The following is an 18,675-nucleotide window of genomic DNA, read 5'->3' as shown; positions in this document are numbered from 1 at the left end:
ATGCCACAATCAAACCCGTCCTCTTGGCCAGGCAGAGTGGCTCACACTTGTAATCTCAACACTTTGGGAGGCTGAGGCAGGAGAACCATTTGAGCCCAGGAGTTCGAGATCAGACTGGACAGCATAGTGAGATCTTGTGTTTAATAAAAAAAACAAAAAAATTAGCCAAATGTGGTGGCTTGTGCCCCCCAGCTACACAGGAAGCTGAGTATCACAAGGAGGATCACTTGAGTCCAGGACATCAAGGCTGCAGTGAGCTATGACTGCACCACTGCACTCTAGCCTGGGCAACAGAGCGATACTCTATCTCAAAAAAAAAAAAAAAAAAAAGAAAAAAAAGAAAAGAAATCCCATTCTCTCTAACAGATATGATATAGCACAATTTAAGGTTTTATTAAACATGTAATGACAATTTGGTAAGCAAGCATTGCAATAAAGCTTTCCTGACCAACTACTATAATATCACTGGCCACTTTAAAAGAAGAAAATATAAATTCTTTGCACAACCTTGGTTATATAGATATAAAATCTGCTTGAATCACATTTCTCTGCATTTATCAAGGTGCAAAGAAAAATGAAGTTGCATTAGCTTACAAATGGCCTGTCTACATCGTGTAACGGTGCAGTGAGACCTAGGGCTGTTTTCTCCATCTATGCAGGGCATACCAAGATCTACAGAGCAAAAGTGCTAGGCATGGTTTGACAGGTTGCTTAAATGGGACTTAAAGTGGGTAAATGAGAAAAAAAAAAGGCAATGTCAATACAATAAATGAGCTTTTTATTTCCTTTATAAGTTGAAGAAAGCATACTCTTGATTATAAAAGCAAAAACCACATCAGTTGTTGTATAGATAATATGGCACATTTATTGAACTAGACAGTCCTTTGAGGCAAAACCATACTCAAAATACAATCTTTTCATCTCAATCTTGAGTATGTCTACACTTTTCTATATATAGATGTAACAAACCTCAGTATAATATAAAGAGGTGGCAAACCCTAGTATAATTAGTGGTACCTGTGAAAAATACAATTAGGGCCAGAGTGACAATAAAAGTCAGTTAAGCGACAAGTTTGAAATTCATACCCTCTCAGAAAATTGTTGAAATAAAATTGGTATGACCTTCCAATCATTTATAAACATGTGGATACTTTGGGCAATAATAAGATCACTTATTAACTGCAACAAACATTACACATCTTTTGTAATTAAATAAATAAAAATGCACACAAAAATGTATGGTTTAAGTTCAACAATCTCCTTGATGACAATGCTATGCACTGTCTCATGTGTTGTCTCATTGTTTTTTTTCACTGAATTCATTCACTCATTAAATAATTATTGAGCTCCTTCTGTAACAGTAGTTATTATGCCGAAGATTTAAGAATTAAATCTTTATTATTATAATAACTCATTTTCTCACACACATAGTTATCACAGCCAGGGCTCAACAGGAAAATCTTCCTGTCTTTCATGACTGGTGGTGGCCTCTAGAAACATACTGCCTGGTGAGGTCTGCCTGTTGAGTAGCAGCCTATGCTGCACCTGTGGTATGGTGCATACTAAACTGTTTTCTGCTGAGGTATTCACAAAAGGTCTAAATGAAAAAGAGCATGCTCTTCCATCTATCTTAAAGCAAATGCCTAAACACAGAGACAGAATATAAAGGATGTATTTTTTTTCTATAAGAGAGATATAATGTCCTATAAAATTTCAAAATGGAAGCAATCACTTCCAGCTTAAGAACAAAGTTTTTGGAACCTATATCTGAGGTTTTTTTTTTTTTTATTGCTGTTTGTTTTAAAACACTTTATTGCGGTATAATTGACATTGCAAAAAGCTGTACATATTTCTGTTTTGTTTTTAAAGAATCATATAATACAGACAGATAAAGATAGGAAGAAAGGCTTTTCCAAGAAGAGGTAATGACATTAATAAGGAAGTAAAAGGGAGTAGCTCCGAGGAAACTTGGACATTTTGTGAACTCTAGGGCAAAGGATCTATGTAAGATAGCAATGGTCTAGAGAGGTATTTTGGATTCGGACTGTGCAAAGTTTTTTTTTTTTTTTTTTTTGAGACGGAGTCTCACTCTGTCACCCAGGCTGGAGTGCAGTGGTGTGATCTCCGCTCACTGCAAGCTCCACCTCCTGGGTTCACACCATTCTCCTGCCTCAGCCTCCAGAGTAGCTGGGACTACAGGCGCCCGCCACCACGCCCGGCTAATTTGTTTGTGTTTTTAGTAGAGACAAGGTTTCACCATGTTAGCCAGGATGGTCTTGATCTCCTGACCTCGTGATCCGCCCGCCTCGGCCTCCCAAAGCGCTGGGATTACAGGCGTGAGCCACAGCGCCGGCCTGGACTGTGCAGTTTTAAACGTTCTGTGGGAAGTCTGGACTTTATGAGAAACCCCCACAGGCTTCTCAGCAAGGGAACAACATAATTAGAGCTCTGCTTTTGGAAGATTAACACAGTCAGACTGATTCTGGGGGGTGTGGTGGGGGGCAGGAAGAATAGTATGGCAATGGGAAGAATCCTACTAAGAGTGATAAGAGTAAATGAGAGAAAAGTTGCTGGATAGAATTATATATTATTGAAGAAGTCATCATCAAGCAGGGAGGACCTACCACATGCTGTGCGGTGGCCAAGGAACTTTATATATGGTAGGATTTCAAATCTACATAAAATTCCTACAATGTGAGGAGTATTATTAACATGCTGCACATGAGACAACTGAGGTTTAGTGAGGTCAAAAAACTGCCTGGAATCACATTTAAAATGTGGTGGTAGAGCCAGGCCTGGCTGATCCAAATAGTCATGCATGGTCTACTTTCCCCCACTTCCTCTTAATGAAGAGCTAGTCAACTTATTGAGCCTGGATGTCTCATAGCTTAGTGGCATGGGAGTAGCTGGAAGGTTGCCAGCCATGGGAAAGGCCAAAGTTTGCCAGGTAGCTAGTAGCCAGTCGGTGGGCCAATCTGACTCTCTCCCCAGGACTGGCAAGGGTTCCACACAGTCTGGTCCTTAACATCTCCCTTGGGACTCCAACTTCGCACTGCACCACTTACCCTCAGCCCAAGAGGCCTCTTCTCTTTTCCAGCAAATTTATGAACTGGCTGCTCAGACCATTCTCCCCATGGGAGGACAGGAATCCAAATCTGTGATTTGAGTAAACAGCTCCATTTCCCTTCACTATTATATTCTCCTGCTTCCCAAAAGGGGTCCAAAGTAACGTGGTGAATAAAGAGTAGGCTTTATTCATATAATAAAGTTGAACACTCCATGCAAAGTCTGTGTTCATGAGGAGTATAACAAAAAGTTCACTGAGAAGCCCTTTGTTTGATGTATAAAATGAATTCTGTTCAATATTGCTAATTTTAAAGCCTCATCACCATTCTAATTAATATACTAATATACTCACCTTAATACTCTATAATTAATGAATTATAGACCTCTTTAAGAAATTAAAGACCTCTTTAAGAACTCCTTAAAAGGACAATCTTTTAGAATCAAATTCTTCCTTGTCCCTTGCAGAAATGGCCCACAACACTATTTTCATATTTCCCACCTTCCCATTTTGTACTTCTGCCACTTCTTGAAGAAAGCACTCTAGCCATAAATCCCAACTAGACCCTAGATAGTGGTCCCTTGGTCAGCCATTAGCTTTAGCTCTCACCACCTCTCCTCTGCCTGCAGGGCTCTGTGCAGGTTGCCCTTTTAGCTATAGACTGTGTATAAATAGAACTTCCTACATGCACCTTGGGACTCACGTGTTAAAAGCCCTTATTTTATACAAGGTAATCCTAGTGGTAGTAGCCAAATAGAGACATGGAGATAAATTTACAAGACAGCTTTGCTTCTTTCTCATAATTCATTGAGCCAAACAAGACTGTAAGAATAGCAACAACAAAGGATGATTTATAATTTCTACTCTACATGTCACCATGGCAAGATATATAAGTGGCTTTCATAGAACAGATTTAAAAGTTACAAGGCAGTTATCAGCAAATTAACATGTGTACTTTGTTTCAGAATTTATCATCATTGTAGTTAGTGCACAGGGTTTGGAATCAGGCTAACTGGGTTTACATTTTGGTTCTGACACTTGCTAGCTATGTAACCTTCGGTTAGTTATTTAACCTCCCAACATCGTCATCTATAAAACAGGGCTAATAGCACCTACCTTATTGAGTTATGAGGATTAAATGAGTTAATGAATGTCAAATACTTAAAACCATGCTTGGCACATAGTTAGCATCCAATGAATGTTTGCTATTATCACCACCACCTCCATTATCATCATGTTTAGTAATAACTGAAATTATCACGGTACTATCAGACCAGGGCCCAAAAATGAATTAAACATTAAACTAATTTTAATACAAATAGGATAACAGCCACTGAAGTAAAACTTGAAAGAACACTGATATTTACTTTATATTCATCATCTTGCAAAACTGGTTAAAAAAATGGGAAGGCACAATAAAAGTTTAATCAACGAGCAAAAATTTTTGATGGCTAAATAGAGGAACTTTATATGTTGTATTCAAGAGTAAATGAGAATGTGAAGCATTCTGAAAAACTACAAAATGCTGTATTAAAATAGGATATTATTAAAGAGAATAGATTCCACTTTAAAATGTTTTACAAGATGTTATTTTATTTTATACTTTCAACTACCTTATTGAAAATCTACACCTATCATCTCAAGAAAATGGGATAAGAAGCAACCTAACCAAGGTCATTCAGGGCTCCATCCTCAGTGAGTCACAATCAGAACATGAAGATAAGAATGTGAAGGAGAAACTGACATTCTTGCATGCTGTTTGGTGCATCCGCAAAGAATGCAAAAGATGTAGAAGTGGAAGTTGTAAGAATATCTATGAATTAAAAATCAGACTGGCTTCACTCTGCTTTTTAGGAGGCAAAGGGGCAAAAAAAAAAAATGAAGACAAAAACAAAAAACAGTTCTTTAGCCAACCAGAAGTCGGTTCAATTAGAACTTTCTCAATTAGAAATGGAGGAGTAGCTCTAGAAAAAAAACAGAAGACTGTGTGGCAAGAAAAAAAGAAAGCTACGGATGAATTTTGGTTAATGAGTAGAAACCTAACAGAACTCAGGTGATGGGTCAGTGCAAGGACCTATAAATGACCTTGCTATGCTCAGTAAGCAGAGAAGTTCAGGAAATCTGTGAAGCCTCTGAACTGGAGGAAAAAAAGATAGAATATTGTTAAGAAATGGTAGAGAGAGAAAACTAAATGCCTGAGCAGAGTAAAATTATGTCAAGCTGGAGTCAGCATATCATCTCTGTGCCTATAAATTATCTCTCGGCATCTAGGGTCTCACAACGTGGCTGAGCAGCTTCTACCCTAAAGGAGTAAATTTCTCTGTTGAAATTTAGGAGAAAGATTTAGGCCTCATATTATAATCTTCAGAAGAGAAACTCTTGAACTCTTGAATGGTGGCAGTAGAATAGAGTCAAGAAAAGAACTAGAATAAGTGTTCTCTGTGAGGAGGCTAGAGGCTAGGTTAGTTACAACAGTGACAGACTGAATCCAAAGCATTATCTTTGGGCACAAAGATCAGCATGTTCGGCAGCAGTAAGCTGTAAAAAAGAAAGAAGGCAAGAAAAGGAAAGAAAGCTGTTTGACTGCTATTATCTCATGTACTCTCATGTAGCTTAAGATCAATAGAATACTGTATTTTAGTTATAAAATATATACACATCAAAGTAAATACTCTCAAACCACTCGTTTATGGTGCAGCTCCTTAAAAATAATCCATCCATCACATGTGGTCCTGATCAACAAACTTACTTGGATATTTATGGAAGCTGCAGTATTTTTCAAACTACATCTTAAGAAATCCAAAATTGTGTGGCACCGTCTCAGGAGCCCCTGGGTTGTGGAGTGGGGCGGGTAATGGGGGAGAGGGAAATCAAACAAGCAGGGCTAAAAATACTCCTCTGCTTCTTAAATCAGAAAAGCTTTGCTTTTATCTGTTTTATATAACAGGGATTCATGTAAGATTTCATTTGATAAAAGACTACTGGTAAGGTGGGAAAAGCATAGGCAAGACTAGGTTTGAACTGCGTCACTGCTATTTACTTACTCTGTGACTTGGGAAAATTACCTAAACTCTCTGAACCTTAGTTTCCTCTTTTATAAAATGGGATGAATAATATTTACAAATTGTTGTATGAAGTAAATAAGATAAAGTATGTATAACACATACCATGAGGCTTTAGCACATAGCAGGCACTAGCTGTTAGTTCCTTTTCTGAAAGACATGGAATATAGAGATAGATTAGATAGATAGATAGATAGATAGATAGATAGATAGATAGACAGACAGAGAGATGGGTTTTGGGGTTTTTTAGTTTGTTTGATTTTCAGACAGGATCTTAACTGTGCAGTGGCATAATCGCTGCTCACTGCAGCCTTCCTGGGCTCAGGTGATTCTCCTACCTCAGTCTCCTGACTAGGTGGGACTAAAGGCATATGCCACTAAGCCCGGCTAATTTTTTGAATTTTTTATAGAGACAGGGTCTCACTATGTTGCCCAGGTTGGTCTCAAATTCCTAAGCTCAAGAAATACACCTGCTTCGGCCTCCCAAAGTGCTGGGATTACAGGCGTCAGCCACCGTGCTTGGCCAATAGATGTTTAAATAAATAAATAAATAAATTTGTATAAATATATTTATACAAAAATATATATTTGTGTGTGTGTGTGTGTGTGTGTACATATAGTTGTAGAAGCTTCTGCAGACAGCTCTTCTGTAACTTGCAGTCATTCAAAAGATACACTGAGCAAGAATTTGGAGGTCAGCAGCATCACTCTCTTCAGCATTTCCAGGCCAGGGCTGCCGTACTATCTGCTAGCATAAATCCTCAGCATTCAGCTACAGTTCTTCCTTCCTCTATATTTTCAACAGTTACTATCAGTAGTTTTCATTAGCTGCTCAAAGCTATTTTGCAAAGAATTTAAATATTATTATCATTTATAATAAACTAGGTCAGTTCACAAAAGCCACGAACCACAAAAGCACTTTAAACAAATAAGACTCACTGACTGAAATTAAAAGGAGCTTTAGAGTGGATCCACGCAACACCTTTATTTGCCATGAGAGATGAAGTAACCTCATCAAACTGGCAGAGTAATCAACTAGCAAAATTCCCAGATGATTGTAGTAGCTCTTGAACACATACCATGCTGATTAGCTAATGTTGCATGTTGCATGAACAATACATGGCAGAGAAAAGCTAAAAGTCAGTGGGAACACTACACCAATTTAATGTCATTAACATTGCAGAAACCTACAATAACAAATACTAATTGCAAAATACGGAATGAAATGCCTACATTAAATCTTACCATCCTATTTCCACCATTGTGTGACATCGGGCAAGTTACTTAACCAAAGACTATTTCTTCACGTTTGAAATAAGGTGGCAATACCTGCCTCAAGGCTTTGTTATGAACAATATCTCTTTGTGGTATTCTTGCCAAAAATCCATAACCTCAGTCTAATCACAAAGAAAAATCAGACAAACCTAAACTGAGAGACATTCTATAAAATAACTGACTAGTTCTCTTCAAAAGTGCCAAGGTCATGAAAGAGAAAATGTATGGATTAGAAGAGACATGAAAGCTAAATGCATTGTGAGATCCTGGATTTGATCTTGGACTAAGGAAAGGGACAGTGAAAAAACTAGTGAAATTTGAACTAAGTCTGTAGCTAAATTACTATTATTGTACCAATATTAATTTCTTGATTTTGATAACTGTATTATGATTATTCAAGACAAAGCTTGGTGAAGCGTATACAGAAATTCTCTGTACTAATTTTGCAACTCTTTAAAATTATTTTAAAATTAAAAAAATTTAAATCTTGTGAGAATTAAATACAGGGTCAAACATTTTAAACCACGCTTTTTTTTTTAGGCATAATTATTCATCTAATGGCTATACTTAGCGATTGTTAACAGCAAGAACATTATGTGAATACTGGCCAAACCCAGGCTAGGAACCGCTAATAATGAAACATGTTCAACTGCAATAAAATGTGGACACTTTATCATACTTCAACTGAATAACAAATATTCTTGCAAAAATCTACTAACCATCAATATTTCACTCTTTGCACAATACAATCATGACTTAGTGCTTAAAGAAGTATGGATTCTGTGTTTGGCCAATGATGACAGGCTTAAATTTACCTAATACCATCAACATTTAAACAGAACATGTCAGATCTTAATTCCTCTGACTCTGTGACTACGCTCATCTTGTCAGATTTCAACAGTTTTCTGTCAGGCAACACCTGGCAAAATAAACCGTTTTCATATAAATTGTAGGCATCCCATAATGAGTATGGAGTGATGTGCTGTTATTCCTGTTTCTCCCTATTTTTTATTTTCAACTTGAGTTTACATCTGGCCTTGAGAGGTAAAAGCCTGCATCTGAGATAAGCAAAGATGCCCTATGCCAAGATTTTTACCCAAGATTTTGTTTTAAAAAAAGAAAACACTAAAAACCATTAAAACAACTTAGGAATCACAACACTTTATTAGTTAGAGTTTCTAACATAGCACTGCTATGGCTCATTCACTTTTGCTTTACACCTAAGGGAGTAAGTGCACAGCCAACGCTAATAAAAACTAACTTGGCTATTTCTTGGTTTTTGATAGAACCATTCATATGATACATATACATTTTTCCCATTATACTACACTCTTGCAAAATAATTTTTTTCTACAAAGGTTATGAGATATCATAAAAATGTCTAATGCATCTGGTTTAAGAATCCAATGCCTCTTTCACATATTTCTGCATCTGTTCACAAAATCCCTTTGACTTCAAAGGAAGCTTTTCAAGAGAAAAAGAAGATACATACAGGAAAAGTGGCCATAAATTTTTAGTAGTCCTTTTCTAAGGCCATTTTAATAACGGCATTGTGGGACAAGTATCTTCCTCAGAAACCTAAAATGTCACAAATGATATTAATGACTAAAGATCTGTATAAAGATTTATGATTTCAAAACGTTTTTCTGGTTATAAAAAAGTGTGTGTCTTCAATTTAGACATGTGAAAAATACGGAACGCTATAAAAGGAAACAAATAACTTTTAACCCACTATTTAGGAAGGCCAAAGCAAAATAAAAAAGTTAAAAATGTTTGTTCCCTTCCAGGCTTTTTTTCTATGTATACGTTTATATAAACACTTATATATAAACATAACATCGTAATAACACTATGAACACAGTTTTGTATCTTTTCTCAGTCTTTCAAAAAACCACATTAATCTTTCAAACCATCATTTTCAATGACTAAAATTACATGTAGATTTATACTTTAAAAAAATACTCTCACATTTAATTCTTATTCTACTCAAAGCTAAATTAAAGGTTTAGAAACATTCATCTGTACTGGAAATTCTACATAGATTATTAACTTTAATAGCCCCATTCATAAATGCCACTGAAACAATAGTAGAGGTTTAAGAAATTTTTTCTTTAGCATTTATAATGACTTAGTGTCTTAAACTTCCCTGGGAAGTCATTAGCAGGCTGTAGTTTGTCTTTTTTTTTCTCTCTCTTTGATTCTCTATTCTCAAGACATCTTCAATTCTTTAGTTTGGAATAAGGGGAAGTTTGGGTCTACGGCTTAGCTACTTTGATAGCATAGGTGTTAATGTGCTATTAATTATAAATAACCAACTAATTCTGGTTCTGCAGAATCAAACCCTCAAATTTCAAGGAGAGGAATTTTTGATAAATTTATCTAGTTTTGAATTGTCTTACCTAACATTGCTGCTGAAATTTAAAGTAACATTTGAATAGTTGTTCGTTGACAAGCAGCTTTCTGCTATATATTATATATTAGCTTATAAGAATTTTGTGAGGCTCACATCAATAAAAAAACGGAAGTTCAAAAAATTTATGACATGACTAGAAAAATAAGTTGAACTTAAATTTTGGTTTTCATAATTACTCTCATTGGCTTTGTTTTGGCTTCATAATCATGGAACTATAGATTTCCCAGAGCTTGAAAGAACATTAACGTGTCAATCAGTCCAACTCTTCCTCCACTCAATATAAGCAAAAAAAGAAAAAAAGTCCCAGAGAGATTGTGACTTGTCACACAGCTATCAAGTGGCAGACCAAACCCTTGACCTCTAGGCTACCTTCCAGTCTAGCGCTGTTTTCAACACAACAGTTACAATAGGTGTGACATCCTCACACCTACGCATTATGGCAATGAATATGCAAATGATGCCAGGAAATTACCTAATAAAATCACATTCTCTCCTTTCTCTCTAGTTCCCAGAATATATCTCCCGTAGACAACGTATGTCAAAGTGCTTGCCACTGAGACTGTACTTGGAAGACGTTTGGTAAAAGCCTGAATAACTGAAAGGGTATCCCCTCCCCCTGACTTTTTGCTATGAGGGTAAAATTCCAAATATTTAAGACAATTCCCAATAAGACCAGGCCGCGACATGGTCTCCGTACGACGAGATTAATGGTAACAGCAATGTTGTCAAGCGCAGGACAGGACAAACTCTGTGGAAGCTTGCGGTCACTCTTTCACAGCCTGCTCTAGATATAGCAGTGCTGTGGAGCCACCAGGAGCAACCAGAATGGAAGATGCACTGACACTTGCTCAAGTACCACACTGCCAACCTGCTGCCCCGACCTAAGCTGCCCAATGCCTAACAAAACTTCTCTAATCTCTCCGATAGCCCCTTAGCGTGTTGTTAGGGTAAGGAGGGTAAAAACAGTAATAGGACCACGAGAAGAGCAGTCTCTAAAACAACCGGTCTCTGAAAACATCACACGCGGGGTAGGCTCACCGCGTTGCCCGGCAACAGCGGCGGCGCTCCGCTCCCAAAACTGGAGGCGGCAGCAAGAGGTCAGGAAGCGGCGCGCTTTTTCCATCAAGGGACCTTTACGTCATCACGTATCCTTGCAACGTCACTACGCTCTGAGTAGGCCGACAATCATAGGCGAGTAGACCTTAGGCGAGAGAAGGCATGTACTTTCCCTAAGAAGCGGGAGGAGACAAATATAGGGCAGTGGAATGAGAAGAACCTCGCGGGATGGGAGGCCGCGGAGGGAAGCGCCGTCTTTGGTTACCTGGGGAGCGGGAGCAGCTGCGGATCCCTTATGAAGTGCCCGGATGAAGCTCCAGCGCTCACGCGCTTTCCGCATTGAGTGCAGCGCCATCTTGAGAAGGGCGGAGCCGCCTTGTTCGGAATGACGTCTGTTCAGAGAGCCAATCCCAGTCTCGCGACTCCTGCTTGCTGGGCGCGGCCTGGGCCTCCAGGCTGCGCAGCGCAGCCGCTATCAGGGGGAGTGCAGTTTTTGCCAAGTAGGTGGGGACAGGAACGGGGTGGGGCTTTAGTGTTTTTCCCTGGATCCCTTGTCTGCGCAGCCTTCCTGGAAGGAGAATCTCCTTGGGGATTATTAGTAGCAGCGCTTTAGACTGGAAGAAAGTCAAGTAGGCTGCATTTCTGATTTTAGCTATGTGAAGGCAACCTTTAAAAAGTTTGTTTAGGAACTCCCAGTTCTCTTAGAGGGCAATATAAGTGGTCTTTTTAGACATGTGTGGCCTCATTTCCTTTTTTTTCTTTGAGACAAGGTCTCACTCTCGTCCAGGCTGGAGTGCAGTGGCGCGATCTCGGCTCACTGCAACCTCCACCTCCCAGACTCAAGCTATTCTCCTGCATCAGCTTTCTGAGTAGCTGGGACCACAAGGTTGCGCCACCACGCCCGGCTAATTTTTGTATTTTTGGTGGCGACAGGGTTTCACCATGTTGCCCAGGCTCTCCCAAACTCCTGAGCTCAAACCAAGCCATCCGCCTCGGCCTCCCAAAGTGCTGGGATTACAGGCATGCGCCACCGCACTGGGCTTATGTGGCCTTATTTCATTCGTCCTGTAAACTTTGTTGAACCCTACCGTAATGTGCTAGGCACTGAAGGTACAGAGAAAGACATATCTTGTCTTCAAGATGTGTACAGTCTAATAGAGTAGCGGGTAAATAAATGATGTACACTTAATAGGTGTTAAAGAAGCAAGCACCGCAAGTTTTAAGGAGGAGTGGTTAGGATCGTGGTGTTTCAACCTAGTCTAGGGAAGGCTGCAGGAAGGTTATACCTGATGGAAGAAATTGTTTTGTTTGGGGTTATGAGAAAGTTTAATACAGTTCTCCTGCTTCTGTTAATTCACCTAAAATCTCCCAGACAGATAACGAGTGTTTCAGTAAAAATATAACTGGAAGAAATTCATGACAATTCCTTTATGTGTTTTGTTATAATTCATCCAGCTACTGAAAATTACCAAGGAGAGGTAGGAGGTAAGAGATGCCTATAAAGGAGCTGAAATCTACCAGGGTAAGACAAAACAGTAAATTAAAACCATATAGTATAATCTTGTAGGTATACAAAGTACTGGTGAAGTTGAAGTATAATTGGTGTAATTTAGAAGTGAGCAGGAAAGGGATGAAGGCAAAAAAAACTAGGAAATCAAGTTATAGTCTTCAACAAAGCTGATCAGTTTGGTTTTGGCTGTTAAATTTGAGTTGCTTGTAGTACTTCCAAAATGTGATGCCCATTAAATAGATACATGGGTCTGGAGCTCAGAAGAGATTTGAACTACAAAACAGATGGTAATTGAAACCAAGGAAATCCTTGAGACCACCAGATAGAGTTTGTGGAATGAAAGTAGCCAGATGATGGAAATAAAGGAGCCAAGAGGTGTTGTAGAACCCAAAGAATGTGATATTACTGAGACCCTGGAAACAGACCTTGCCAGGGGAAGGGGGATATATGTTATCCTTTGTAAAATGCAGTTTAATAAATGCCCTACATATTTTACCCATACATAGAGCAAAGCATTATAGTACAGTTTTTTACATATATTTTATTAATTAGATTACATGACCCTAGCAATTAGCAAGATTAGATTTCTGACATCCTCAGTCATCTAGATAGCAAGATAAAACCTAGCAATAAGACTATGGTGCACCAAAAGCTGTCAAAGGGTGTACCTACTTTCTTCAAGAAATAGTTCTTAGTCGTATCTGCAGACTCCTATCACCAATAATATTTTCGTGGGAGGTATTTCCAAGACATAGTCCCACTAAAAAAGGTGGGACTTTAAGACCACGAGTTTGATAACTTTAGTATCCTGATTTTTAAAATAGAAAATATTTGCTAATTTTTAGACTTTGTTAGAAGTAATAAACTGTGTTTTGCACCGTCGCGGTGACCTGGTAACTCTCAGGTGTCACTCAGCCAGCCTTGCTTCTTGGACAAGGACTATAGTTTATATTTCTAACATCTCCCCCAGCACCTAGAATAGTCTCTTGTGCAGAGTAGGCACCTCTTTTAAAAGTAAATTGGATTTTAACAAATTACACAGCTTATTGTCAGCAATTGTTATGGTTTTAACAGCCGGAAGGAACAGAAAAGACACAGGATGTATTAAAAATGAACCAGTTCTGTCTACTTTTGTACTTTTTCACAGTAAGCATTTTGGTGTTGGGGAAAGTATGACTACAAAGCTTAGCATCTTCTAAGAGGAGGAATATATTCAGCTCAGTATATTTAACTTATATAAGTTTTTAATAATGGTAACCATAACTCCTAAGGGAAAGATATATTATTCAATATATCTTTAAAGAAAAAACCTATAATACACTTTTGAAATGTTTTCATACAAAATGGTTAACATTTAAAAGTGTGTATATATCATGGGCTGGGCATAGTGGCTCACACCTGTAATCCCAGCACTTTGGGAGGCTGGGACAGGCAGATCTCTTGAGGTCAGGAGTTCGACACCAGCCTGGCCAACATGGTGAAACCCCATGTCTACGAAAAATACAAAAATTACCCAGGCATGGTGGTGTGCGCCTGTAGTCCCAGCTACTCGGGAGGCTGAGACACGAGAGTTGCTTAAACCAGGGAGGCAGAGGTTGCAGGGAGCCGAGATCAAGCCACTGCATTCCACACTGGGCGACAGAGCAAGACTGTCTCAAAAAAAAAAAAAAAGAAAGAAAAGAAAAGTGTGTATTATGCAGTTGGTTATACGGAAAATTCTCCTATGGAATACTTCATTCTCCAACAGTGGTGTTTAAATGAAGCACCACTGTATTTAATGACGGTATTTTACCACTGCTATCATTTGAGTAAGCTAAAGAACTTTGGTAAAGTAAGATATAAATGTTGTATGGAAAGCAGACTTTAAACATACCTAAGATTTAAAACTTTTATAGTCCTATCCTTATAGCATGAACTATATGTCTACATATGTTCATGCTTACAATTTTGAACACTTGTTTAAATTTTGATTTCTCATCAACACTTTTACTTTATAGTAAGTTCTGGTAATTTTACTCTCTGCTTAACATTCCCTGAAAATCCTCTCTTGCTAGAAACAACAGATTAAAACCAGACTGGCAGTTGGGAAATGGTTTCTATTGCAACCATGTGTGTCAGAAGAAAGGATTAGGTTTCCTTGTCCAAGAACATCAAGGGGAACCCCCACCTCTGCAGACACACCTCTATTCCTTAGTAATGGAGAGTTTATACCTAGTTAGATTTAAATGGGATAAGGGAAGAGTTTAAATCCATTCTTAGCTCAAGCAGTATAATCAGCCCTCAAGTCTCAAAGTATCCAATTTTGTTTCTCTAATTTAATTCTAAGTGTCAGGTTGGTATTAGATGCTGATCAAGGTAATGGAGAGTTGCCCTACACATTTATTCACTTAGAGAAGAATTTTGCAGAGTGCAAAGACTAGATGGCAATTGTATTCAAAACTTACTTAAAGCACAGTTCATTCACCCCTGACCTTTCATTTATATTGAGTATGTTTTTTCAAATATAGAAGAGATTCCATAATAAAAGCAAACAAATCTCTCTCTTCATAATTATGGGCTACAGTTCTCTGTACATGTTCTCTGACCATGCCATCTTATGCTGGACCTATTATAAGGACCCAAATTAAAGTGAGGCAGATCCTGCTTTTGAGTGAGATAACCTCCAAGAGTCATTAAAGTATATGGGAAACTGTAATAGTGATTATTCTTTTTTTACCTTTGGCTTAACTTTAGTTCTTCCTCTTATTTTATAACTGATGAAACTTGTCCACAGATATTAAGTACCTTGACCAAAATCACACAAGTAAAAGCAAGAATGAGAAGAACCTTCGGCTGGGCACAGTGGCTCACACCTGTAATCCCAGCACTTTGGGAAGCCGAGGTGGGTGGATCACCTGAGGTCGGGAGTTTGAGACCAGCCTGGTCAACATGGTGAAACCCCATCTACTAAAAATACAAAAATGAGCCAGGCATGGTAGCGGGCACCTGTAATCCCAGCTACTTGGGAGGCTGAGACAGGAGAATCGCTCGAAACTGGAAGGCGGCAGTTGCAGTGAGCCAGGATTGTGCCACTGCACTCCAGCTTGGGCAACAAGGGCGAAACTCATCTCAAAAAAAAAAAAAAAAAAGAAAAAAAAAGAAATCCATCTCCAGATGAGTGTTCTACTTTGACACCACGGTAAAGCTGAAGAGGCTAAAGCTAGGGCGGGTCGAAATGGGAAAAGGTTCCACATAAAGCCACATCCTTGTGTCAGGCTTCAAAGTCAGAATAAGCAAATGTCCTATTTTTAAAGGCTGATACTCTCATCTCCACCCCTAATGTAATGTGTCAGGCTTCAAAGTCAGAACAAGCAAATGTCCTATTTTTAAAGGCTGATACTCTCATCTCCACCCCTAATGTAAAAAGATGTTGTCTTTCCCTAGTAGTTTTTGGGAGAGAGCAAATTATAGCATCTTACTGTAAGGACAATAATCAGAAGCTTATCTTACCTTTGGGAAGGCTTAGAGGGTTTTTTAGGGAGCCATCATTATCACTTTATTTCTGGAAGAAAGGGCAAAATCCAAGAAGAGACTAAGTGATGTGAATAGCAAAATGGGATTTTTCTCAGAGTACTTTTTTCTTAAGATTAAGGGTCAAGGCCACACTTTTTATATTGCCAGGTTCAACTTCTTGCCGTAAGGACAATTTTCTACCCCACAACAGTGAAGATATTTTGATGAGAGTTGAGAGAAGGTGGGGAAGGTGGGTAGAGTCAGAGCAGACACAAGTGAATAATATGCATGAAAACTGACTCCATTACCTGTAGAGTCCTTAGTGTTCAGAACCAGGAGGAATACTGATTACATAGGAATGTTACAGGCCCCAGGATTCCTGTTCATATTTAATGTTTCCTCTCCATACTCTTACAAATGGCCATTTCAACATTAGAGAACAGGTCTTTAAAGAAGGCAGAGAATTGCTGCTCCCTTGTGTATGGATCTAGAATAGAGAATAATTTGGGAGAATTGTAAGACTATTTCAATGGTCCTTATCCCCATTTTTCATCCTCAGTCTTAGGACATGTATCCCATAGAAGAAATACAACTTTAAAATTAGCAAAATTCGACTTTTGAAAGTGTATTTTACTTTGTTGTCTCTCTTTGCATGGTGTATCTTTTCCACTTGGTATGGTCCTAAAGACAAGATCCTTATGCTATCTGTACACTTACTCTATTTTAAAATCACCATCTTTTGCTCCCAGCTACTTTATAACTTGGGGGAGCAGGGTTTGCAGTTCAAAGCTTATCTTTTACAAAAAGAACTTTAACAAGATCTCCAAAAAGCTCCCTCGAGTGGCTTTTAGATAGGCTCTTTTCTGTTTGTCTTGTAATCAAACTACATCAGATCCTATCCAACACCCTGTCTATCCAGTATGATGCTATGATCCTAGGTGTGACTACTGAAAGTAAAACATAATGCTTAGATCTTGATATTTATAAAAACATGATTAAAAGATATCTTTGCCTCTCTAAAAATAGGGTCTTGACCTCACTGTCTCAGTCAAATTCCATTTCAGCCAGTGAGATTTCATTGGACTTCCCCAGATCCATTAACAACTGCAATCAACTGTGTTTTTCTTTACTTTTTCTCCTTAATAGGTAGAACTGAGCATGATCTTGGAGAAAATCTGCATACATTACTGATCTCTGAACCATTTACCCTTCATGTGCCTCTTTTTCCGTGTATGTGCCTCTTTTTCCTTCTATGTAAAATAAGTGAAAGAAAGAGGAGAGCTAGATGATACCACTGTAACTCTTGTATTTCAAGACACTCATTTCTGCCTTGTCGCAGATTACAGTCATTTAGAGATACAGAAATAGGTATTACAGTCAGAATCCACATTTTAGAGTATATCTGCTGACCCCATGTCTGTGGAAGATACTGAGATGCAGATACTGAGAATGGGCCTCAAAATTTTTCTCAAGACTGTACTCCAGGAAGCTATGCTGAACCAAATGAAATTGGCCCTACTTGTCATCCTAGCATAGCAGGTTTCGGTTTATGAAAGACAGAGAATATGCAACTCTCTCAGCCACCTAAATATGAAGTGGCTTTCCACAGATCTCTTTTCGAAGGGTAAGTAGGAAGAATATCTTGACCTGTTTTTGTTCTCTGTAGCAGTTCCTCTAGCTCCCAACTGGATTACTTTTTGCTTGTTCTCAGATACATGCTTCCTCTTTTGTAATCGGCAGTCACAATGATTTGTATGACAGATGCTAGCCCAAGAGAGAGTTCCAGAAGAGGGCTACCTAACAGGTGCTGTGGCATTTAGAAGAGGAATGGAGCCACTGTCTACGCACAGCTTGCAGGTGTGGAGAACAAAGTATATGTGTGTTGGAGAGGTGGTGGGTGGGAAATAAATACCCCTGCCTCTCTCTCCTCTCACCCTTTGATCTTCTGATCTTTTGGTTACTCCCATTTGATGAACCTCAGGACAAAGGAATATGACTTATCTAGTCCGTAAAGGTCAGTCCCTCCGCCAGCCCCTTCCCCAGATGCACAGAACAAGATGCAAAATGATAGACAATGGATCCGAATGAAAATATTCACTGTAGAACTATCTATTTACAGAACTAGGAATAAACTAAAAATGATAAAAACCAAAAAATCATCTTAGGATAACTTTTTAACCAGGCATTAAATTTCTTAAAGGCAAGACCTTTATCTTCATCTCTGACTTACAGTACTAGGCACATCCAAGAGAGGCTCATCGGTGCTGTGCGTGGAAACTAAGAAAAAAAAAAGGGGGGGAGCTCAATAAATATTGGCAAATTGGTTAAATGAACAAAACACATGTGAGGGGGAGGAGGGAAATGTGCAATGGGATATTTTAGGTAGTGCAGAGAGTTGGGGAAAAAAAGTTTTTGAGCCTAAGAAACCCTGGAAGCATTTTTAAATTCTCTAATATGTGCTTGCTTCCTTGTGGTTTGCTCTTTCTGCTAAAAAGCAGAATGCATAAAACATTCTGATTAGTTAAGGATTATTACTTAGGTTCCAAATAATGTTTCGTATATAAATCTAAATTACTACTCTTCCTCCATTCTGCTTCCTTTTCTGTTTGGTCAAATCCCTGTGGGAGAGAGTAGCATTCCTGTGGTGGGTAAAATAATTTCTATGGAAAATTTTCAAAATGCAATTTCTATAAACATTATGTGAAGATATGATTTATTTCTGGATTCAGTCCTTGTGCTTGTGTCATCTTCCAATTTATCATCAAGTTCTTTGTGTGCCAGTTCTGTTTTTAAGGATCTGTTC

The 18,675-nt window shown here is 38.5% G+C and overlaps 1 protein-coding gene and 1 long non-coding RNA gene across 9 annotated transcripts in view; one reads left to right on the top strand and one right to left on the bottom strand.

Annotated features, from left to right (window-relative positions):
* The window catches only part of WARS2 (tryptophanyl tRNA synthetase 2, mitochondrial), a 114,270-nt gene extending 102,932 nt beyond the window's left edge, over positions 1-11,338 (bottom strand). The window contains exon 1 of one of the 3 annotated variants that reach the window (XM_002810356.6): positions 11,136-11,338. In XM_002810356.6, the coding sequence (XP_002810402.1) occupies positions 11,136-11,225 (90 nt within the window). In that variant the 5' untranslated portion in view covers positions 11,226-11,338. Of the gene's footprint in view, positions 1-10,852; positions 10,943-11,135 lie in introns of those variants that run through there. The other 2 variants (XM_002810357.5, XM_054528798.2) reach the window with 2 other exon arrangements.
* Positions 11,249-18,675, top strand: part of LOC112135741 (uncharacterized) — a 145,478-nt gene continuing 138,051 nt past the window's right edge. For 3 of the 6 annotated variants that reach the window (XR_010141674.1, XR_010141671.1, XR_002916971.2), the window contains exons 1-2: positions 11,249-11,370; positions 17,634-17,729. This is a non-coding gene — a long non-coding RNA (uncharacterized LOC112135741). The other 3 variants (XR_010141672.1, XR_010141675.1, XR_010141673.1) reach the window with 3 other exon arrangements.

Source organism: Pongo abelii, chromosome 1, assembly GCF_028885655.2.
Source record: "Pongo abelii isolate AG06213 chromosome 1, NHGRI_mPonAbe1-v2.0_pri, whole genome shotgun sequence".
Classification (NCBI taxonomy): domain Eukaryota; kingdom Metazoa; phylum Chordata; class Mammalia; order Primates; family Hominidae; genus Pongo; species Pongo abelii.
This window is presented reverse-complemented; position numbering and strand designations above follow the sequence as displayed.